Consider the following 24,832-nt stretch of genomic DNA (forward strand, 5'->3'; position numbering starts at 1 on the left):
AGGCCAAAAAAATTTTCTTGAGCATGGCTAGGTGCCTGAGAAGCCCTGCTGAGGCCACTGAGAAAACCACCTCTCCTGTCCTCACCACCCAAATAACACATTAACTCTGAGGAATAAGAAGCAGCCACCAAGTCATCAGTGCTGTTTTATGCATCAACCCAGCCTGGCCTTCAAAGTCCCCAGGCCAGGCACAAAGCAAGGCTTATAAGAGCTAACAGTGACAAGTGACAACCTCACAAATCAAGCCATGGCCCCAGGACATGAAGCCAACAGAGCCAGCGTAAAACTGAAAGAGGGAGTGAGTAAAAAGAAGGAAAGAAGGATAGGTGAGGATCCAACCACACATTCAACAGGGCTAAAGTCTGGGACAGGCTTTACCACTAAATCTGCTCATGAATCTGCTCATGTTCAGCAATACAGAAAACTGCTGAGACCTAAAATACAGCCAACGCTATCAAGGGAGAGAGTTTATAAATCACTTTGTCCAGATGTTCTTAATATGGTAAGGAGAGGATGTAGCTGCGGGGCCATGGGAATGTGTCTGGCAGACCGACTGCACAGGAGCCGCACGCCCGAGCTCCGGCATCCCACAGACATCGACGGCTGGACTAGTCCCCCAGCCCCTTTCACAATCAGTGAGCAAGAACAAGTTCTCCTGGCAAGCAACAAGGCTCATCCTCAATCTGCTCTCGGGTGGCTTTCTCCAGCAGTGCTTGTTTTAACATGCTCATACAAAATGCATCACAACACTGTTAAGCCAGGAATGACATTGGCTTGACCCCACAATTCAAGACAGGAATGGCATTGGCATGACCCCACAATTCGAGAAAGACACAATTCGAGACAGACTGGACAGGGTCCAAATGAGGGCCACGAAGATGATCAAAGGCCTGTAGAACTTGCCCTATGAGGAAAGACTGAAGGAGTTAGGTCTTTTCTCCCTGGAGAAGAGAAAGCTGGGGGACACACCTCGTCACAATGCTCCAGTACTTACAGGGTGGCTACAAAGAGGACAGACGCTCTCTCCTCACAAGGAGCTACATGGAGAAGACAAGGGGCAACAGGTACAAGTTGCACTAGGAGAGGTTTTATCTTGACATAAGAAAGACATTTCTTACAGTGAAAACAATCATTCACTGGAACAACCTCCCCAGGGACATGGTAGAGTCCCCATCACTGGAGGTTTTCAGAAGCAATTGGTCAGGGTGCTAGATAATGTCATCTAGGCTCCCCTTCCCACAAAAGGTTAGACCAAATGATCTTTTAAGGTCCTTTCCAACCCGGGCTGTTCTATGATTCTATCATTTTCCACTTCCTACTTACTTTTCTGAGCACTACCTCATTTCTGTAAAGAGAAGGCTCTTTGAGGTCCAAACCTGGGAGGTGAACATCTCCTGGCTCCGAGTGCCCTGGTGCAGCAGGGACACAGCAGAGTCTCTCTCCACTTACACCACCAGCCGCCACAGGTTTTAGACTAAGGGAACGGCCATCGACCTCCGGCACCAGCCACTGCCAAGGCACTTGTTTGAGCAGGAGGTGGAGAGCTCAAAGTGGTACCCGCTGGGTGTCCATTCATCCCAGCAGGGCATCCGTCCGTCCCGGTGGGGCGGGAAGCCCACACGCACAGGGACCTGCTCTGCAGGAAAAACCATCGGCCACGGATGACCTGGACTTACTAATTCCGACTGCTTGGTTTGTGCTCGGCTAACTGTATGCTCACCAGCATATATTACACAGGGAGGCTGCTTTGCTCTCTTCCTTACGTACAGGTCACCGCCAACCCCATGCCCCTGCATGGAGCGGGGTAGCGGGGGGCAGGATCCAGCCCCTCTTCTCTACAGGCATGAAGATACTATTTTCTTGTGTGCCCAGAGGAGAGGAAATAGACATTCCTGCAAAATGTTAATGAATTCATCACTTTACCATTCATATTATGCATGAATGTGTATGGCAGTTATCTATATTTAGAGAGCAAGAGGGAAAGATTGCTCACTTGAGTAGATCTAAGCCGAATATGTTTGTGAAAATGAGTGTGGTAGACTGGGTCTGGAATTTGTGCTGATGCTGATACAGACCCAAGAAAAATCTCAAGAACCCTAATTTCCAACATTATTACTCTATTCTGGTAGAGAATAGCATTAAAGACACCCTTCACTGCTCCTCCACACACACAGTCCTGCCTTGGAATAGGGAATCCTGTATCAAACAAGGGAGTTTTGAGCCCAGGCTTGCTTTATGAATAAAAAGTGGACTGGGGTGAAACAAAGAAAAACCACACACCCAAGGAAGATGAGCGGCTTCAGGCATCACAGGCAACCTGAACAGCCAGCAGCTACCGGCTTGGCCTCACCACTCACCAAACAGCATTTAAAAGAAAGAAACTGTTAGTAAAACGTACACTCGCCTTCTGCATTCTGTAGGCACCCTTGGGTCATGGTTTCAAACTTTTCGAGATGCAAAATGGAGAATAAAGACTTGTTTTTTCTGTAATAAGAGCAGAAATTCTCACCTAACCACTTGTCTTTGGTGGCCGTGGCAAAGCAATATTCTACTAAAATCAGGACTGGTAAATGCCAGCATCTGCCAAACTGCTCAGTTTCTGATCTCTGTCATACCAGAGTCGAAACCAAGTAGCTCCGACCCAGGCAGAAACCACTGCACTTTGCTGTACCCATGTTGATGTTTTATCATCATAAAATGATGTAATGAAGTTTTACGATGTTAAAAATGATGTAACGGTATTTTATGTTCATTCACAGTCGGTTTTAATAAAATGTCAGCTGTTACTGGCACGGAAAGCCAGTTTACGTGTAAAACAGAAAACAGTTGCCGAAAGATCAGTGCTTGGCGTGTGGCCACAATCCAGATCATGGGCAGTAACGCACCACTTGAAAGCTTAGCAAGGCCTCATGAGCCATTTGGAGCAAGGCATGAGCCTTTTTTCTTTCCCCCTTTGCTGTCACTGGAGCTTCCTAAATCCCAGCTCCCCGCTCTGGAGGGAAAGGGTTTGTTACATCTACCTCTGCTGGGGTGCAAGGTGCCCATCCAATGATCAGGCACTTGCTCCTTCCCCAAACCTCTCCATTCTTCTACAACACTCACCAAAAAAGCAATTTTCATCCCTACAACTGAATCCTGGTGCCAGAGCTGTGGTGCCCAGGGGCCACGGTTCATCAGCTGGTCGAGGGCAACCTACGATGGAGACCATCACCCCTCCAAGGACGTGTCCCCAGGGAAGGGCTTTCCACCCACATCCAGCCCAAACGTCCTAAGCCACAAACCGTGGCTGCTGCCTCGTATTTTGTCACCGCCGCTGCCAAGAAGAGCCGACCCCATCACCTCTGTAGGTGCCCGCAGGCAGCTGCCAGCCGTGCTGTGCCCTCTCCTCTCCCCTTCCCAAAGCCAGCCCAGCCCCCTCGGTCCCAGCGTGCCAGGATACAGCCCAGTCCATAGACATCACGGCTTCAATTCCCTTATATATTTCGGTGTTGCGGCTCTTATAGCCAACCTGGGAGACGTGACCACATTTCTGGCCCGGGTCAGCCCTTGCTGAATTGGGCAGCTGCTGCAGGTCTTCATTTCTGCATCTCTACCGACTCTCCCATGTCCAAGTGACTGCCTGATACCAATTCATTTGGGGGGGGGGGGGGTTGGTTGGTTGGTTTGTTTGGGGTGTTTTTTAAGATAAACAGGCATTACGCTGTACAGAAGCGGACGTATTATCCTGGAGGGTTATTACACAGCAGTGCAATTCATTTGAAGATTCAGAACTACTTCAATGAATCATTTGCTAAGATTAACACCAGACAGTCAGCAAGGACCCAGAGACAGAGGAGCAACACTTAAATATTTCCTGTTTCTGATGTGGTTTCAGTCTGGTTTTGAAAAGGATCTAAAGCAAAACCTCATAGGAAGCAACATTACAGGAAAGCCATGTTTTTAGAGCAATAACGGCATCTCCAAGAAGCAAATTTCCTCCTCACAAAAACAGTCAGAGAAGACGGCTTTCTTACAGCCAAACTGTACTACTATTCTCACCTTCAGTAAAACACGAAAAATGCCCATTGTGCAAGGACAGTTTGCTGCTCTTTAGAGGCAACACCTCCAGGCAGCCCGTTGCACCCCGCTGCCCAGCCGGGCACCGCTCTGCGGCTGCCTGAGGCACAGCCCGCACTGACGGCACGTACGGCTCCTCCTCTGCCACCCAAAAGCCACCCAGCCGAACAAAAACACAGAGTTGTCCTCCAGAAAATCCTCTTCCAATTTGTACCCTACTGACCAAGCGGTTTGAAAGAGACCGAGGCATTTCAAAACACATCCAAAGCAATCATCTGAAATTAAAAAGTAAGTAAGGCAGCTTTACACTTTCCTATAAACTCTGCCGCGGTTTGTAAGGGAGGTCCAAAAATGACAGAACAAAAATGACATCGCTTCCAAGCCTACATCTGTCCTTCTGTCTCACAGCCAAGCCAGAAAGGAGTATAAATACCTTATTCCACATTTAAAATATTTTCTCTGCCCTGTCGCTGCATAAAAATCTCAGGTCAACAAGAAAGGACAATAATTATTTAAGGGAAATAACAAAAGGACCATCAAAGTGCTCCAGGGTCCCAGGGGCTGCCCAAAGCCTGTGCCATGGATTCCCCAGGGTGGACCCATCGGTCCCTCCAACAGGTTGCAGGGACGCTCTGTCGAGGCCGGCCACCCCTCCATGCACGTCTTGACCCACAAACCTTACTTTCTCTCCTAAGCATCAGCCCAGTTTCGAGAGGGGGGGATCACTGTACCCCAGCCACAGAGCCCTGTCCCTCTCCCAAGGCTGGGAGGCAGGTCTGAGTTTCCTTTGGCTCAGAAAAAATTAACTCACGTGTCCCGTTTCTTGGTTTATCTACAAAAAGGAGGTGCCACTTCCAACAGCGTTGCAAAGGATGCTCTTGGTACCACCAGCAGCTCTTTTCCAGCCGCACCGGGACTCCTTTGCAGCCAGAGCTCCAGTGAAGCACAGGGACTCAGGCACACGTTGATGATCGTTTCCCATCAGCAGCTCCCCAGTAGACACGCAGGTTTTCTAGGTCACTTCTGGGGTGGCCGACTCACCCCCGCACCCTGTAATTCTGCTTGGGAACCTCGCATCCGCTGCCAGGGCTCCCGAGCCCCGCAAGGACTGAACAAGCATCGCTAATATTATTTTCACGGGAGCAGAGCAACATCTTGCAGGAGAGAAATCCAACCTCCATAACGCACACCAGATGTGAGCGAGGAGCACCTCTCGTTTCCCACATGAAAGCCGGGGATCTACCACATCTGAGCCGGGAGAAGCCTCACCCCTGTGCCTGGCAGGGTTCACCAGACCAAGCCCCACCTCCGCAGCTGCCTGCTCTGGGAAAAGAAATCCTCATCCCAGGGTTAGCTCTGGGATCCATGTTGCGCTATTCCCTTGCTCGAGAAGAGCTCCTGGAGTCTCCCAGCTCCGGTACTGTCATTTCACTCTCCAAAAAGTGCATCGTCCAAGAAAGCACTAGCAAGACTAATGAGAAAAGGCGATGGAGGCAGCCAAACCCCATCTCTCCCAAGGAATCATGCCAACACATCCAAATTTAACTGCCTACAAGGATGAACGCTTTCCGTGAAACTTCAGCCTCACACGCTTATTTTCATATACGCTTCCCGTCAGCAAAAAACAAAGCGGACAAGCAAAAAAGCTACGAGCGAAGCAAAGCAAAGGCGCCTTGAAAGCAGCTTCTGAACCTGGCATGAGATCAGATGGATACAGGAAAGAGCAGAGCCAAGTCTGCCTGCCCGGGAGATCCCCCACGGATGCCCGCGCCTTCCCGATGGAAATCAGGTGCACGGGCGTGTGGGGGCAAACGGTGCCCATCACAGCCCTTTCGTCTAGGAGGGTTACAGGTTTTATGACTAGAATAATCCACTGGGTTTTTTCCTCCCATCTCAGGCTCACCCCTGAAGAAGAGGCAGGCTGCAGGCAGAGTATTTTCACTGCAGCTCCAGGTGCCGAGCAGTTATCTGGGCATCAACCCGACGGAAGAGGGGATGCATGTTCCTTAGGTGGCTGCACTAGGCTTTGCAGAAATATGTGCATTTTAAAGGCCTCTATATGTTATGAGCTATACATTTGTCTATGCAGCTATAACAGTGAGTCTACAATACATAGCCAGCCTAAATTTATTCAAAGAATTGAATCAATAATTGAAATTTCTACTTTGATCAAAGTGCCAGTGGCACAACGACAACTTATGTCAGTGTTGCTGCTCCAAGATAAAAGGGTAAGTATTATTCAGTGCTGAAAGTAAGGGAAGAAACTCTCCATAAAAGAGTGAAATACAAAGGCTGACATGGAGCTCATGAGTGAGACAACGCTTCTGCTACAGCCGCGCCGCTTGTCAGCACAGCAAAGAGTCTGCAGACATTTTCACTCCGCCATAAATTCTGATTTCCAAGCCATAAAAAAACCTCCAAGATAAAAATTCATCACGCAAATTCTTAGGCAAGGAATCTTTTTTTTTCCACTGGGGGAAAAAAAAATCATAAATCAACCAGCTACAACATATAGACAAGACACTTGCAAAGCAGGAGTTTAAGCTATGATTAACTGTACTTACTGCCTTTACAAACGATCACATTACAGAAAAGCACTGGCATGATCCGTGTCACTTGGATATTTAAGCCCTTCCATTAATTAACCAGAAGTGAAATAGGACCTAGGACTGTGGATCATTCAGTCTAGTTCCTTGTTACTTCGAGCAACCGTATTATAAAACTCCTTTCTTGAACTGAATAAACAGCATCTGAAGAAGAGGATTATTTTTTTTTTTTTTGCCCCATTTGGAGGAGGTTTCAGGATCCTCTTCCTCAGATACACGCAAATATTCTTCTCGGTTCCCACTCGCAGTCACTGACATCGCTCGTTATCCATCTATTTTTTTTGCCAGTGGTGTCCTTTAGGTTAAATAGCTTTCTCCCTGAGTCATTCCCACAAACTTGCAGCATACAAAGGAGCCTGGGATAAGGACAGAACAAAAATAGTACAAAGACTGTACAGTACTCTCTAACTAGAAACGCAGGCATTGAACTCTATCATATGGATCTTCAGATTTCTAGAGCTTTTCCCTTTTTTTTAACACAGGCAACAAACCATAGGCTAAGGATCCACAGTTCTTCATTTGATCTGTGTGAAGAACTGCTCATGATAACCCTACACTGAGAGGAGCCCTTGCATTATTCTTAAGTGTCATGTCTAAAGGAAAAAGAAATTAAACATTCTTCCCACCAGAATATATACTAAAATTATGAGCCTTCCATTATTAAATCATTACACGCAATTTACATTCAGCCACTTTTAAAATGCAGAAATTTAATAAAGGTATTATACACAGAAGTGCTAACAACATAATTGCCTTTAGTTCCCACTCCCAGATGGCTGAGCTCAGATTTAGAACAGGGAAAATCACAGTAACGGCTGACGGCGTGGAGCCGCCCCCTCAAAAACGGCCCCAAAACACTGCACGTCGCAGGCAGGGGGACACGTCCCAGGGGATGGGACGTGTCACTGGCAGGAACCCCCTGCCCACTCCAGGTAGCCATCCCAGGGTGCACCCCCAAAAAGTGCCTCCCCGCCTCTGCGGGATGCAGGAGCCCAGACCAGGTCCCTGGGGGGGACCTGGATGCCTCCTGCCCTCCAGACACCTCAGGGGATCTGCGTGTCGTCCCCCAGCCCGGCAGGGACTTCACTGAAATATCTGCCCACGACATACACAGTGAGGAGGGAGGGCAGAGGAATAACAGTTTTGTAATGACTTCAGCTGTTTGAGGTCTTAAATGGAGACTGGATATCACTAGAAGTATTTTCATTCATTAAATTATTCATTAAATTGAATTAAATTAATAAAATAATGTCATTATTTTCCAGCCTGAGCCTCGGCCACTGGAGTTACCGTTGTCTAAATCACATTTATATTTGTGCTAACCAATATGGTCAGAGCAGATAACCAAGTATTGCTCAGTTACTTAATCCCACGCTACATTTTCCTGAGATGTGGCATCCCCTATAGATCACCCCGCTCCTCAAAAGGTGCTGCCTTGACCCGTGCTGCGCAAGGAAAGGCATGGCCACGCACTGCAGTGGGACATGCCGGGGCTGGGCAAGGCCATTAAGAGCCAGCAAATGCTGCAGAACTTGCTGCCACACATGGGGTACACCTTACTGCAATGCAAAACTCTGCCCTCGCATGCACTGGTCCAAATCTGGAGTGATTTCACCAGCTTCTACAGATTTACTCCAGATTTAAATCCAAAGCGGCATCCTACCTACTGGAAAAGTCACTTAAGGGACCAAAAAAGGACAGATACACTTCCTAAATGCAACATTTCAATAGAAAAGTTGCCCTAGCAATTTTTTTTATGAGGTGATGTTGTTCTTTTGTTATTACTATTATTTTCTATCTACTTCCATCTATTTCTACTTCTGCCCTAAGCCCAAGGCAGGCTGTTCCATTTAAAAATTTGGGACACAAATGGGAACCAGATTACATCTATCCCAAAGCTGCCAAAAAGCAATTGCTGTATGAAACCAAAAATCCTCCTGGGATTTTTCCCAAATCCGCAAAATATTCCCGAGCACTAAAGTTTCCACTGGGACTATTACATTAGCAGATAGTCTCTGTGCAAAAACCCGAGTATGCAGCCGTCCTCCTAATGGTTTCCAGGACAAGGAGGCTGTACAAGGCACGTACTCCCACCTTAGCATCAAATAACATTTATACCAGATCTGGCCTTTAAAGTGAGTTATACGCCTACTGGTGTTAAAAAAAATGGCACTGGGGACCATCAAGCTTTCGTTTCCCAAAGGAAAGCTGCAGTGGTCAGCAGTAACATCTCCACATCGTCCTGAAACCTCCATGTGCATCCCAAGAACCCGGCTGAGCCTGATCCCCTGGGCAGCCCCGCACACATCCCACCCGGGGCTGCTGCTGGGATCCCTACAAAACCCTCTTCGGTGTCTCTTTGCCGGAGAAATGCAATGCCTTCAGCTCCGTGCCAGCGTTTCCTCGCAGAGGAGCTCTTGCGGGGAGCACCAGAGCTGTGTCCGTGCATCAGTCCCTCCATCCGGGATGCTGACGTGTGGAAGGTTTGGCCCAGATCGCTGCGCGGGGCCAGGACCCCGGGAATGGGCAACGTCGCAGGTGCATGGAAATGAACTGTACGGGAGAGCAACCACCGATCCTGCGGGCACTGGGGCTTTGGAGAGGCAGCACGTGCTTGTTTGGGTCAAAGCCGCCCTCGTCCAGCAGCCGAGCGCTTTCCAAAAGAAAAGGGAAAGCAAAGCTCCCCCTGCCAAACGCTTGCAGAGAGCAAAGGGGAGCGATGGACACGAGGACAGAGGAAGAAGAGAATGGACGTGCAGGTGATGGGGGGGCTCCCACTGGCCCCCCACAGCCTGGGGAAACCAGGGGCCCCAGCCCCAGCAACACTGGGGTGCGCATCTCTCCCTATTTAACAACCTGAAACCAGCCCCCCAAATTCATCCCCTCACACCACTGCTCCAGTCGGGGCTGGGGGTGAAGAAGGCTGGGCAGGACACGGCCCTTCCATGAGGGACCACGGCATGTACCCAGCACAACCCCCAAAAGGGTTTTATTGTGGCTCTCACCCACCCGATACTCCCTGCCCTCACCACTCAGGCGTTTCTTGATAAGGTATTTATTGGACTCTTTTAAGAGCTTTTCTGGCCATTAGCAATGACCATATATATAAATACATACATTATATACACACACATACACATAAAAATATAAATATATATGTAGTATATTTTACAATATACACGCACACATATAAAAATATAAATATGTAGTATATTTTAGATTTATCTATATGTGTAGTCATATGTATCTACCTATATGTAGATATATAAAAAATATAAACATATATCTACATATATATTTTTATATCTCTACATCTATGCAAAAATATCTTTATATCTAAAATATAAATATATATCTCCATGCAACCTGTAAGCAGGAACGGCACTGCCAGCTAGCTGCGCACAGGAAAAATCAGCGGACTCCTCATCTTCACGGCCACCCCTCTCTCAGAAAGCTTTTTAGGCTTGTTTTTATACAAAAAAAAGACAAAACCTCAGCTCAGTGGATGCCCGATAAGGGCCTCGCAGGTGCCTTAGCAGCCAGATCTCGGTCTCCGGCGGGCGGGCAGGCGGCAGCCCACCGCTCCCGGGACGTCCACACAGCACCAGGAAAGAGAAAAAAACCCACCCTCGTTCCATCGAGAAGAGGAAAAAGACCAAGCAGCGACCTTCCTGTATTTAAAACTATGAATCACAAACCCTGGCAGGAGGATTCGAGTTAAATTCACGTGGGGTTTTTTTTTTTCCTCCTCTTTCAATGCTGTTTTGTTTTTAACCCGGAGTTTATCTCCGCTCTCCCTGCAGGGGTAGGAAGGGTAAGTCTAAAAGTTCCCTCTCACCATCCCCCTGCAACAACAACGTGAGAAAACCCTCTCCCGGCGTGGGAGGCCCTGCCCGCCGGCTCGGCTCTGCCCTCCCCACGCAGCCCGCAGCGGCCCGGCCCGTCCGCGGCGGAGGACCGGAGCGGGACGGGACGGGACCCGCCGTTTCCCCGACGGGCGCTCTCCGGGGGGGCCCCTCCGCTCCCCCGGGCGGCAGGGCTGGGACCGGCGGGGACAGCCTGACCCGCGGGCACGCTGCGATCGCTGCTGCCGAAACGCAAGCGGCCGCGCCGGGTCCAGCTGGAAGCGTGTGTCCGTCCCCCCCCCCCGCCGCGGCCGCTCGCTTCGCTCTTCCCCGGGAAAGCCGGAGGCGGCTCCCCTCAGCGCCCGGCCCCGTCCCTCCGTCCCAACAGCCCCCACCGGGCCGGCGGCCGCTCCGGCGCTGGCCCCCGGCTCGCCCACCCGCCGCGGTTTTGCCTTTCCGGAGCGGAGAAAATTCGCCCAAGTAGGACTCGGGGAAGGGAGGGCGCGGCGTGGGGAAACATGGAGTAGTAGTAGCCCGCGGCCGGCCAGCCCGGGCTGCTCGGCCCCGACGGTGCGGCGGGGCGGGGGAGGGATAAACTCGCCCCCGCTCCCACACCGGGTGGGGTTTCCACGCTGCCCGCGGGCAGCCGGGCGCGCTGGGTCCAGCAGCGGGGCAGTCGCCGGGGGAGCTGCGCGTCGGCTCCCGGGGTGGGGGGGGGGTAGGGGGGGGCCGCGGGGCAGCTCCCCGGGAAGCGGCACCCCACGCAGCACCCACCCCGCGGCACGGCCGGACACGAGAAGGGACGGCCGGCACCGGCGCTCCCGCACGCAACGGGGCGCGCCGCGTCTAGCGCTCCCCGGGACGCGCGTGGACAAAGGCAGACGCGCTCCCACGCACACGTGTGTGTGTGCGCACAGGCGCGCGCCGGTGGCGGCGGCGACACGCGGACCCACGCCTCGCGTCTCCCCCCCACCCCGCCGTTACCGTTACCTCCGGCTCCGCGCCCCGCCGCCCCCGGCAGCACCTTGGCCATCCGCGCCGCTCCCCGCCGCCCCCGGGCGCGCACCGCCGGCCGCCGCGGGCCGGGGCGGGGCGGGGCGGGGCCGGCCGCACCGCGGGGGGGCGGGGCCGGGGGCGGGGCCAGGCGAGCCCCGCACCTCCCGCGGGAGGGCGGTGCCCGGGGTGACGTCACCGCAGGCACCTCCCACCGAGGGTACGGGGCCGGTGGGTTCGGGGGCGGCTCGATCACCCCCCCACACACACACTCCGGCCCCGGCCGGGGAAACGGAGCCGCGGGAGGCAGCTGGGTGTCCCCGGGGGTGAGCGTGTGTGGCGGCACGGCCTGCCCACCTCGTGCCTGGGGGTGCGTGGGACCCGGATCCCACCGGACGTACCGGCGCGGGGTCCCCGGGATCCCACCCGAGGTGCCGGCGCAGGGTCCCCTGGATCCCACCCACAGCCGACAGGAGTTACCCCGACGCCCACGCCCGTGCGGTAACCCCAGGCATCCTCCCCGTCTCCCAGGGGCTCCAGCTGCTGCGCCTGGAGGAGGGGGTGGCTGCTGGGGAGCCACTGGGCTGGATGTAGCCCGTGGGGAGCTGGGGCAGCACCCCTCCCCATTCCTAAACTCCCCGTTCCTAAACGCAGCCCCTTTCCCCCGCTGCCCACCCGCTTCGTCGCGCATTTTCACGTGAGCGGGAGATGCACATATCCCCTGACGTCAAGGGATTTCTGGCCGATGCCGGACACGGGCGCTGCGGTCACAGGAACACAGCACGTTTGTCAGCTCAGGGTTTCTTTACAGTGCAGCACACCAGCCCCGTGGGACATGTTTTCATTAGCGCTGGAGCCACCACTTCATCTCCCCAGCCCACCCCGGCCCTGCTGCCAAGGGTCTGGCGCAGGGGACAGCATGGGACACCTCCGCAGGTGTTTGCACCACGCTTTGTTCCCCTTCTCGGGGCCGTGTGGGCACTAACTGGGTTCAGCTGTCCCTCTGCATCCTTTTCCCAGCACGGCCCCACAGGGCAGACCTCTTCTCGGATGACTGGCGCTGCCAGCACGCTGCTTGGGTTTCCCCATCTCATTGCTCCAACCTTCTTCAGTCCAGCAAGCTGCCCAGCGACGCCAGGATTATCCATTCGATTTGTACTCATTTCTCCCAGCTCGTAACACACAGACAAGCTTTTCAGCCCCAAAAGGCACTGACGGTGGCTTCTCCCTCCTAAATACTGTGCCAAAGGGATAAAAGCAGGTAGAAATGCAGCAACAGGCTGAAGAGGAATGCACCCAGCACCACCGCAGCCCTGTAAAGAGGCACAGCAAGACGGGAGCTGGCCCGGGACCATCGCCACAGGGCTGGATGGATGCAGCGGGGACTCCAGCAGCTCCAGGTGCTGGGACCGCTCTGTGAAACACAGCAGTCTGAGGCATTGCTTTTTTGAATCGCAAACCTGAGCTTTGCTCGGAGTTTGGGTTTTGCTTAGGTGCGAGACACGGGGAAACTATAGGATATGGGAAAGGGGCAAAGGAGGACAAAATACTGATGGTGAAATTGCATTCCCCGGCACCCACATCCACACGTCTCCCATGGCAGCAGTTACCCCAGAACTATGTTTCCCGTGTGAGCTGAGCATCCTCAGAGGTGCCCTTCCCTCCGTGTCAGCATGCAAGGCAAGGTGACAGTCGGGTGCTGTCCCTGCAGGTATCTCTCTGAAGCTTTGAAACCGAGGCAGCTATTAGCTGTCTCCCTGAGGTCACCTAATACAGGCTGGGGTTACGCTCAAGCAGGAGAGCAGAGAATTGCAAATACTCTGCTGTTCCAGGGGCAGGCAAAGGAACCGTCACATCCTTGGCACACAATTTAGCCTCCTCAGGGGAGGAAACACAGGCTAGAGGTTAGGGTACCAGACTTGGACAAGAGAGGGATGTTCTGTTCCCTTGCCTCCTGAAGATGCCCTGAGTATCTCAGAGCAAGTCAGGCCCAAAATAAGGTTTTTAAATGCTAAATCCTCTGCAAAATCATGGGGAACCTTGACAACAGATAGAGTTAGACACCTCGGTCCCCTGGAAGAACTGGCCTTTGGTTTTTCAGATTGTATAGCTGCCCTCTCCTACCTCCTCCAGAGACAGATGTTGGCTTTGCTTATAGACACAGGCGAACCATGAACCCGTTCAGCTGTAAATGAAGGTGAAATTTTGCCCTCGACTTGTTAGGTGCCTGTTCACAGCAGTGGATGAAGTTGGATGATGGCACTGCTCACCAAGCCCAGTTCAAAATGGCAATTCAAGAGCTACTTTTTGGCATGCTCCAACTTTATCATTTGGTTGGGCAAAATGGGACACATTATTTTGGTTATTCTGCTTCACAGTCTGTGTCATGGGGGACTGGGTGCAGTCTGGCTGTACCGCCCTGGGACAAGCAGATCCAGCCTGTCCAAGGGCTTATTTTATTTCTCGTTCTGGCCCCACAGTCTATGCTCCCCTTTTACCTACTGCTGCGTGATGATCGGTGACAATTTCGGTGCTAGAGGAATAAATATGTCAAGAAAAAGGATTATCCGCTACCTTGTCTTTCAGCAGCATTGCAAGAACCTTGTGAACCATGCTGTTACGTTTCCAAGGAAAAGAGCCTTTTTTTCTGCCAAGGTAAGTGTTGTTTCTCTTTTCCCCCACATTATTCATTTTCTGGTATGTGTTTCCATGTGATTTTCAAAATCTTCTTCCTGTTCAACTCCATAAGTGGCTGCGAAGGACAGTAGGTTGGGGAGGGAGGTCTCTAATCCCTCTGTGGTTTGATACATCTGATAACCACTGGTAAGCTGTGTCTGCCCAGGAGGGAAAGGCAACTGCCGTTCAAACTTCTCCCCTTTGCAGCTCCACTATTTTTATATGTATTTATTTATTCCTTTATTTATTTATATTTAAAAATAGATTGTTTCCCCAATTTGGGAATAGCTCCATTATTTTTGTCTTTTAATTTTCTTTATTTACTTATTTATTTAATGTTGTTCCTCCAATGAACTTGGGGAAGGAAAGAAGTTCATCTTTCCACCCCTTTTGGTCCTAACCTACTCAGCCGGGCCCAAGTGCCACCACAACTCCAGTTGTCAGGTCAGCGGAGCGGAGCTGACAGTGCCATCTCGCTTCACTGCCTCCCTCCCGCTTCTCCCTGGTAACTACGGATCCAGGAGACACGCATCATCCACGGGCTGGAGGCACATGTCTGTTGTAACCTGCCATGGAAAATAAACACCTCTCATGGATTTCCCAAGCATTTCGGCGAGCTGCGTGGGACGGGAGAAACGTTTCCAGGTGCCTCCCTGGCTCAGCAATTAGCAGTCCCCTGGATCACTCAGCATCCCTGCGCCATCCCAAATCGCCCACGGCTGGGGAGCTCTGAGCGGTTGCTACTGGTTGCAACCGCTCTAAGGGGTTGGCCATCCCAAACCACAAGCGCACCCGAGTATTGACGCTCGTTACATTTGCACCCACCCATGCGTGTAATCCCACAGATTCCTAATGCTGCAAGCAAACAAATAATTGTCCCGCTCCGCCTGACACTGCGGCAACCCCAAATGCCTGCACGCAGTTTCACTTCTTGCTGTCGCTGCTGCTTTTAACAACGGCCGATGGGCAGCCAGAGAGTTACAGCCCTGTTAACACCACCGCTGGCGATGGCACGAATGACCGCCGTGCGATGTTGAGACCACAGCAAGAGCTGAATCAAGAAATCAGAATAGATGACGTAGAAAGCTTCACCCAGTAAATTCAGTAAATAAAAGACCCAGAGCCTTCGACATGAAAGATGCCCTTACCATTATCTCAGGTGGAGATAGTCCTACCTCTGCCTGGTAGTCACAGGCTTCACTCACCCAGCACGCACATCTTTCAGCAGAGACCCTTCTACCCATCCTCAAGCATCTCTGAAGCATCTCTAACTACTGAGCAGAGGCGAATCCTCTTGCAGGACTGGAGCAGCACTTTCAAACCCACATCTGCGGAAGGTTTTTAAGCAGTCTTGCTACCAGGCAGCCAGTGAGCTCAGCAGCTCAGGGAGCCCCAAAGAAACTTACCCTGATAAATTAATAGCCACTGTTAAGATTTTCACAGTGACAACTGTGCATATTTATCAGGTCCCCTCTGATACGCGCTTCACAGGCAGCATTGTATTTGGAGGCAGCAGAAATATCTCCGCACATCTGTTTTTCCAGTTCTGCCAAAGAGCTTTCGTTTTTCTCTAATAACTTGACCTGTTTGGTTTCTGGCAGAAGACAGCTAAGCAGAGCACTCGCTCTCTGGATTCGCTCCAGTACAAGATGAGGTCAGGACAACAAAGAAAAAGGAACAGCTGGATGGCTGCAAAGAAGTGGGAACAAATAGGGCAGGGACCAGGGCTTTTTCTTTCCTTCCCTTTTTATTTATCCAATGGGATTTCATTCCTGGGCGTATTTATTCTCCCGGCAGACGGTATCACAAAAGCAGCGTTTCCTGCAAGCTGCTGTTGTGGGGAGCCTCCTCCAGCAGCCTGACCGTACCCAGGGTGCAGGTATAAATAGCACAGCCAACTAATCCCTCCTTTGGTCGGCTGTCAGGAAATGTGAGGCACAGGTCCTGGGGGTTTCCACTGAGATATTGCATCTCCTACACAAGCATTTTCATCTTGATTTTGGCAGCATGGGGTTCATAGCCCCCACTCCCACTTTATTTTTCCATTTCATCACATTCTCATTAGTCTACCCAGGGCTTTCTGGGCTGGGGGCTTTCACCTTGCATTTTTCAATCAGTCTTCTTTCTTTTTTCTGATATTCAGCTACATTATTTTAAAGCAGCAAGAAGAAAAATTGCCAGTGGGGCAGGAAGGAGATTGAAAAGAGGGGAGGGATGAGGGAATGGAAGACAGGGAGAAGACATGCAATCACGGGAGAGAGACAGTGAAGCAGTCTGCACATGTTCCCCTGTTGGGAGAGTTTCTCTCTCTCTGACCTCACTTTCTCCACGGCCAGAAATTCCACCTCCGGACTTGCCAAGGAGACAATGCAGCATTCCTCTGCTGGGCCACAAAGCAAGTGTGAAATGCTCTGTTTTAATCATTTACAGAACAAAAGGAACACAACAGTCACTGTCTGATTCATATCTGCTGAAATCCAGCAGCCAAAGCTGTGGGAGAGGAGAGACAGATGAAGAAAGGAAAGGAAGGGGAGGTGTGGGTTTGTATTGTTTTTTTCTTCTGGTTAGTCACTGTGGACCTAAGGAAAGACAAGAAGAACCACATTGGATTATATCAAAGTTTAAGAGCCCCCGGTGTCCTCTCTCTGATGTGGCCTCTGGTAGATGACTGCAGAGAAAACACAAGGAACAGTACAAGCACAAATACTGTTTCCTCCAGTACATGGTCCCGTTTCCTTTCCTGAGCCAGAGGTTGTAGCTGCATCATCAGGTTTGAGAGCCCTTCCTAGACCTTTCTTCCATGATGTTTTCTCATCGCTTTTTCAGCCCACTCATACTTTTGGCACCCTGGACATTCTGTGGCAGTGAGTTGCACAATGTAATTGTGCACTGCGTGAAGAGATACTTGCTTTGGGTTGTTTTAAGCCTTTCCTTATTTCACAGAATGTCAGACCAGTTGAGGTCAGAAGGGGCCTCTGGAGGTGGTCTGCTCCAACCCCTGCTCGAGCAGGCCCACCTGGAGCCGGTCGCCCAGGACCATGTCCCGATGGCTTTTGAGTATCTCCAAGGACGGAGAGTCCACAACCTCCGTGGGTAACCTGCGCCAGCGCTCGGTCGCCCTCACGGGAAAAAAGCGTTTCCTGACGTTCAGAGGGAACCTGCTGTGTTTCAGGTTGTGCCCATCACCTCTGGTCCTGGCGCTGGGCACCGCTGGAAAGAGCCTGATTCCGACCTCTTTGCAACCTCCCTACAGGTACTTAGAGACATTGATGAGATCCCCCCGAGCCTTCTCTTCTCCAGGCTGAACAGTCCCAGCTCTCTCAGCCTTTCCTCACAGGAGAGACGCTCCAGCCCCTTCATCATCCTTGTGGCCCTTTGCGGGGCTCTGTCCAGTATGTCCGTGTCTCTCTTGCACTTATTTACTTCTATGCCATTCATAAGTCTTGTACTTCTACTGTATCCTCCTTCAAACATCTCTTTTCGGCATCACTGAGTTGTAGTTTACTCAGTGTCTGCTTTCATAGAAGCTGCTCTGTCCCTTGGTCACCTTTGCCTCCCTTGCCTGGTACTTCTCCAGGGAACCTCAGAAATGTGCTCACAGCTCAAGGTACAGGTGAACCATGCACTGACTTACACAGCAGCAGACCACAGAGAGGTTTCCAAAGGTTGGGCATGGCAAGCAGAGCACCAGTCTTCAAGACAAGGAGAGAAAGAAGAGTTAAGAAGTGATTTCCCAGTCATTGTTAATTCCATCCTTGGAAGCACTGGAACGACCAAAGGCTTCGCAAACATGTAGAAAAGGAGGATATGAGTAATAGCCAGTGCAGATTCAGCAAGGACAGAGCTGGTCAGACTCATCTAATCTTCTGCAATGAGGTAATAAACCTTATAGATGAGGGGGGAGGTGCAGATGCCATATATGTTGGTGTATAAGTAAGGCTTGTGATACTGTGTCATATAGTATCACTATAAGCAAGACAGGGACAGCTGGACTAGAAGAAAGTATGAAAAGATGAATGCACAACTGGTCAAAACCTTTCTTGGAGGTTAGTTACTCATGCCATGAGGTGACGCAAAAAACCTCTCGTAAATCTGGTACTGATCAACATTTCCACGGATGACTCAAAATCCAAGCATGGCTTTTTATGTTTGCAGTTGACAGCAGGCTGGGACAAGCTGCCAGAAACCTGAACGCAGGACTGGAGGTCGAGGCAGACTTGATGAGTATGAAAAAAAGGATGCGATCCAGTGATCCTCTATTGGGATTCTCCTTCAGTCCCCACACAGAGAACAAGAAACACTCACTCTGACCCATGGAAGGCCTTTTCCCTGCTTATGCCTGCCTTCAGCAGCGCAATGCATAATTGGCTTAAATTACAGAAATTTAATTAGACACCAGGAAAACCCTTCCAGTGCAGTGAAGCACTGGGGTGGATTGCCTGGGAAGGCTGCCAGGACAGGTTGGTCCTCCATGGGGGGTGATGGGTGAACAGGAGGCACTAGCCCTGCCTTCAGGCAGGAGGGAGGCATAGCTGACCTCTTGAAGTCCCGCTCAGACCTGCCTTTCTGTGATTTTTATGGTGGTGTTGCTTTGTTACGGTATTGATGTTTTGTCTCAGGATGTTGCTATTATAATGCTGCTTTATTCTCTGCTCCTCTGCTAATAACTTCTCCTGTTCAGGTGGCTGGTTTGACCAGGGCTGAGTATTTTTGACCTGGTATTCTCAGACCCTGGTCACACAGTCGTTTCAACACAGCATAAATCCAAGCTGCTACTGGGATGGTCTTGTCCTCTCCCCCTTCAACACGTGCTTGCTCTTACCCCCTCGCTCGCCTGGCACCGCAGGCCACACAGCTGCGCATGACTCAGGTCAGGAGACTGATCCAGCTGAAAACTCACCAGCCAGGAGGGAGGCAAGAGGAGAGATCAGTTTTCCATTACTTGTTCTGCTATCTCACATCCTTTGTCTGTCTTGTCTACCTTGGATGGAGCAATCATGTCTTGTGCTGCGTTTGGAAAGCAGAGTGGAAATGTAAGGTGATACATGCACTGGTTTGAATAATCTTTTCCAGACTGAGGGATGTCTAATCCTGCTGTGCAGAGGAAAGCAGTGTCCGAGGAGCTCCTGCTGCCCCTTGGCTGGGAACGGGGCTGTGCAGAAGCCCTGGGAGATGCCAACCACCACCTCAGGAGGCAATGGATCACACTGGGTGGCACAGACTATTTCCCCATTAACACGAAGAGAATGCTAGGAAGCTGGTTGTCATGTGTTTCAGCCCTGATCCCTGCCCCTCCAGGGTCCTGCCCCTTGACCAGGTATCACCACGAGCCTCATTTTGCACATCTAAAACATCTGTCTACCTGCTAATACATTTCTTTGCTGCTCAACTAAAACCAACCAAATCTTGTTTGGGGGGAGAGGGAGCTTGTTCTTTGTCACTGAATATGTTTGCTAGGACTTGCAGAGTTTGCCAAGGTTAGGAGAAACGGGCATGTGTCACTGAGGGAAGGCACCGTTCAAGGGATAAGATGTGGAAGATCAAGAAGAAAAGGAGCTGGTGGAAGCTGTGTCACAGAAAATGCATTTTAAAGTTACTTGACTTCTTTTAACCGCAACCGGGTAATGAATGAGACAGCCAAGGGAAGGCTCTTGGCTTTATTCCCATTCCCTGTTAGATATTCCTCTGGGTGAATGCATGTCAGAGCAGCCTCTATCCTGACACCAAGTGGAGAGAACTCACAAGGACTCCTTTAAAATACGATCAAGTGTACGAGATTGCCAGTGAGAACAGCTGCCGGCCCCACTACCCCTTCTAGCGCCATCGTACAGTTTATAAGCATTTTTGTATTTATAGGAATTTTTTCAAGATCCTGGCTCTTAGCAGCAGAGGTTTACAGCAGAGATAGTTACACATGATAAAAGTCACCATACTGGGCTCCTGCAGTTTTACTCTCCTACCCCAAGTTTCCACCAGTGGTGAGCAGCCCAGTGGGTGCCCATGGACCGTCCTTACTGGGGACAAGGTGGGTTTCAAGAGCAGCGGGGAAGTCAGAGAATCACAGACTGGTTGAGGTTGGCAGGGACCTCTGGAGGGCATCTGGTCCAAGCCCCCTGCCCAAGCAGGGCCACCTAGAGCTGGTCACCCAGAGCCATGTCCAGACAGCTTCTGAATATCTCAAAGGGTGGAGAATTCATTGCCCTGAAAGTGAAGAGGAGGGTGCCTTTTCCTTGGGAGGAAGGGCCGGTGCTCAGTCGTGTAAGGTGACGGGCATTGCAGTGTGCCAGGGCGGTCCCACCATGCTGCCAAAGAGCAAGGCAGGGTACACAGACCTGAGCCCGATGTTTCTCCCAACACACCTAATTTGCACTTTCCAGCATGCTCCATCTCCAGTCTTCACCCATTTTCTCAGCAGGGGCTGGGAGCTTGATTTCCCCCTTCCCTGCACATCAGACCTCCAGGGCTGGGTGGTCCGAAGCCCTCCTGCAGAAGCTTCCTATCATGCAGCTCAAGTCCTCGCCCCCACCTTACCTTGAGCACCTCTAACTCATCCTGAGAAACACATCTTTTTTGACTTTGGCCCTGGGCTTAAGGAGAGATTGCTGCCAGATAGGGTTCCCCCATGGATTCAGCCTCTGAAGCCTTCAGCTTCCCATGCCCATTTGAGGTTGTTTTCTCCCTGGGTGTCTTACTCTTCACTCTTGCCTTAGACACCTCTACTTCTGCCTCCCAGGGGGAAAAAACCCTCATCATGTTGCAAGACACCAGAAAGTAACAGAAGCTCCAGTGCCAGCCATGGGCTAAGCCTCAAACCCCCAGCTAAGAAGCAGCAGCATCCGAGAGCACTCTGCACCAGAAAGGTGAGAGCTTCTCTCCCCAGGGAAAAAAAAATCTGCATCAATTTAACACAGAAAGGTACAAAACACACCTAGCATCGAGCTGTTCCATCCCTCTGATGGATGGCATTCAAAAGCAACACAGAAAGGAGGCATGGGTGATGATAAATTTATGCAGTGGAAAGCATTCGGTGGCTGCCCTGTGTTTTAAGTCATCTCCTAATTACTCTACATAGGAAAAAAGGAAGAGGAAAATATATTACGCATGGACTTACCCAGCTGATCCAGAGCAAAGAGGGCTGGGGCACCTTCGGAGAGCTCATTGTCTGAAGGAAGAAGAACAAATGCTCGGGTAGGTCAGCTGGAGAGGTAGATGTGGCAAACTGGGGTGACAATGCTGGTTTAATCACACTGCAGATAAGCCCCTGCTCAACCTGCTTCCAGTTCACCCCTCACAGCCTTCCTATGTGTGTTGTGGGGTCTTTTTAATCCAGCTGTTATTGACAAACCTTGGAATCAGCTCAAGATGGAGACTTGGCAGGATGAACCCTTCTCCCCTCTCCAGCATCGCTGAAGAGCAAGAGTTCTGCTGCCCCATCCCTGCCCACGCTCAGATCCCCGGCTGTGCTCTCCTTTTCAGCTGTGCCACAGCTCTCCGCTCCCTTTCCCTGGCTCGCCCGGCGCTCAGGACATGGCCAGGAGCATCCTGCCCACAGCACAGCTCTCCTGCGTGCTACAGTCTCCTCCGACAATGGCAGCTGGAGTAGTTTTAACCAGCGGGAGCCGGAAAATGCTCCGGCTGGGATTTTTCAGCGGCTGAGCAAACCCTTGAGTCATCTGATAGTAATATTGCTGTTACTCAGTGCCTGTGGCAGGTTAGACCATGGGCTCTGGAAACCCCTGAGCTGGTGGCATCTTTCACCAAAAGCTTGTGGGATATTATTTTGGATCCCAAGACCAATCCCACCGCAAGCCCACCCATTCTTGTCTGCTCCCAGCTGCAGAGCGCAGCACACGCAGATCCCTCACTGCCAGAAAGACCTGCGGCCACATAGGAGCATATGGCCAAATGTTAAATGCCATATATGCCTTGGAGTTGGTATGGATTTCATAATTTTCAAACATTTCTTGCAATGTCAAAATGCTGCTGAATTGCAAAAACTCAATGCAATTTAAAAAAAAATATTTTGCAGAGGATGGGTTCTTTTTCTGTTGTTCTTTTGGAGTTTTGGTGGTTTTTTTTTCCTTTCAGGTTCATGGCATTTGTTCAATGCATGGGTTAGACTAACAAACCTTTTCGTCTGGAATCTGTGGACTGTTCCTAGGGGGTTCAGGGAGGATGTTTAAGAAGGGCAGGTGCATCACACCATACAGCAATCCATACCTTTGACATTTTAAGACATCTTGCACCCCCTATAAAATGCTATTAGGCCCATCAGTTAGACTAAGCTGTGAGCCACTAGTTTAGGGTAGCAATGGGCTGCACACAAAACCAAAAGCCAGTGTATATCCACATTTCACTGTTCTCGATTTTTATAAACTCCTGATGGCAGCAACTCTGCCTTCCTGTGCTTTACAGACCCAAGCACAGCAGGATCCTGCACTCAACAGGCATTTGACCATTACAGCTATAAACAGTAACATGGACCATGCACATGGCGAAGATTTTAAGAAAATAACTGAAGCAGAGATTGTCCTAATGGGGAAAAAGGATGGACTACAGCAATCATCCCTGTGCTGGTCCCTTGGAGCCGCCCTCGACTGGGTACCTGCAGAAGCAGTAAATGTGCTATAATAAGGATGCCACCCAGTGGTGCTTGGCTGGGGAGATTGAACTGAGGGCTGCTGGGTTCAAAAGCATAAACCTACTTATCTAATTCAGATCTCTTGGAAAAGGAGGTGATGCTGCATCTCAGACTGTCCCTTTCCACTTCCCCAGGCATCTGGGCTATCAGCAGGAAGCCAAGGGAAACAGATGGAGATAAGCAAAGCATTTTATCGAAGCAAAATGTTTCCGTTCCCAAGGTGCTGTCATCTGGAAGGCTGTGGGTTTATTTTGGTTTTAGTCTGGGGCACAGCATGTCCCAGCCAAAGAAGGAGCTTTGCCCAAGGAGGGGGACCCTGTGCTGGCCTGTGGGACTGGGACCTCCGGTGACAAAGAGGAGCTGGGGCTGAGCAGGGAGCACACGTGGCTGCTTCTGCCAAATGTTCGAACAGGGATTAAAAAGCAGATTACAGCAGCTAGCTGGAAATGAGGTAGAGACGTACCGATAGAGGAAATAGGTCTGCTGGCTGTTTCCCATTTTACCTGCCCCAAGTGCTTTCCTGAGACTGGCAATTTCTGGTGGGAGATGGACCCCAGCCTTGGGCTGGGACGTCTTGTACCGTGCTAAGGTGGGCTGAAACCTTGAATGGTCCTGCACAGGGCACGCCAGCTGGGGCAGCCCTCCTGTCGCTGCTGGGACAGCATGTCTCCCTGGAGCCATCCTGAACTGCCCCATGCAAATAAGACTGAAGAGAGAAGGGAATATTTTACCAGCTCTTCTCCTCACTCCTCCCCAACCACTGCCACCTGCAGAGTTCTGCTTGTGGAGAATAAGGGTGGTCACCTCTAGCACAAGTGGCATATCAACTTGCCAAAAGGTGGGTGTTGGAGGGGTTTTTTTTTTTGGCAAAAGGCCACTGCAGAGAAGGAAGACAAGCCACAGATTGAGTGCCTGTGTCAGTGTGCCAGATCCCGGCAAGACACTGCAGTTTAGGTCAGACCTTTCCCACCTTCACAGTGAGTACTGCCTTGCTGTGGACACAGCCCAGCAAAACCCCTTGGACTGCTGGCAGCACAGTGAATGGCAGCAGCACATCGGGAAGGCTCCCAGCACGTTCACTGGGTGGATTAAAAACTAGCAATCATGTCCTACCTCCTTTCACACTGGCAAAGGGATGGGTCCCACCATGAGACAACCAGTTGGTTTCATCCAGCTTCCAGTTTTCACCAGGGTCCATCTCTGATCGGCAGCATCAAAGATCTGCTTGCAATGCCTCCTGCCACTCTCTCTGGGGAATAACCAGAAGATACTCTGAGTGCCTGTTGTGGTCTGCGCCATGGCCAGCTGCTGAGAAGCTTACGCCAGCAGAGGAAAATGTCTTGTCAATATTTCAGGAAAAAAGGAAAAGAAGAAAAAAAAATCAAGAAAAAAAACCTGCGTGGCTCACAGAGGACTATTGGACCAAGGAGTAGCTGACTCTGCCAAGCTTCAACTTATCACTTATCGACAAGTCTCCCTGCTGTGTCAAAAGGCCACTGATGCTTCGACCTCTTCTGTTTTCTGTTGTCAGTCTGACCAATGCTTAGAAATTCCTAATCCTTCATGATATTTGCAGGGATGGGTTTTTATTTCTGAGCAAGGTGATGTGCCACAAGGGCATCTGTCAGGGATGTGTTTCTCAGCAATATGTGCCCAGCCTGACCGCTATGGGGTCCTGGCCGGTGAGGGCAGTGGACAGGGGTGCTGGCCCTTGCTCCCGCATCCCAGACCCTCCATGGACAGGAGTTACAGGCTGGGAGTTACCAGTTACACATTACAAGCCGATGCTATCACTGGCCGCTTGGCCGTCACAACTGCCCCAGCCCTGGAGCAATGGCTGTGAGGCACCAGGGAAGGATGGAGATTGTTGAGCAATTAAAGCTGAAGCTCCTAACTCCAAAAAGTCCCTTTCTAGCACAGAGACTGCATTATTTTCCTGACTAGCAGGCATTCAGTGCTCCCTACAGGTTTGCTGCAGCTGGGAATCCATGGAGATACGTGGAGATATTTTCCCT

At 51.0% G+C, this 24,832-nt stretch overlaps 1 protein-coding gene across 2 annotated transcripts in view; it reads right to left on the reverse strand.

The window, feature by feature from the left end:
* The window catches only part of AMOTL1 (angiomotin like 1), a 74,366-nt gene extending 50,336 nt beyond the window's left edge, over window positions 1-24,030 (reverse strand). Inside the window, exons 1-2 of one of the 2 annotated variants that reach the window (XM_075050083.1) lie at window positions 23,931-24,030; window positions 21,288-21,338 (exon numbers count right to left, since the gene is read on the reverse strand). In XM_075050083.1, coding sequence (XP_074906184.1) covers window positions 21,288-21,338; window positions 23,931-24,015 — 136 coding nt within the window. In that variant the 5' untranslated portion in view covers window positions 24,016-24,030. Of the gene's footprint in view, window positions 1-11,497; window positions 11,610-21,287; window positions 21,339-23,930 lie in introns of those variants that run through there. The other variant, XM_075050081.1, reaches the window with a different exon arrangement.
* Between the last annotated feature and the right edge of the window lie 802 nt (window positions 24,031-24,832).

Source organism: Buteo buteo, chromosome 18 (assembly GCF_964188355.1).
Source record: "Buteo buteo chromosome 18, bButBut1.hap1.1, whole genome shotgun sequence".
Lineage (NCBI taxonomy): Eukaryota > Metazoa > Chordata > Aves > Accipitriformes > Accipitridae > Buteo > Buteo buteo.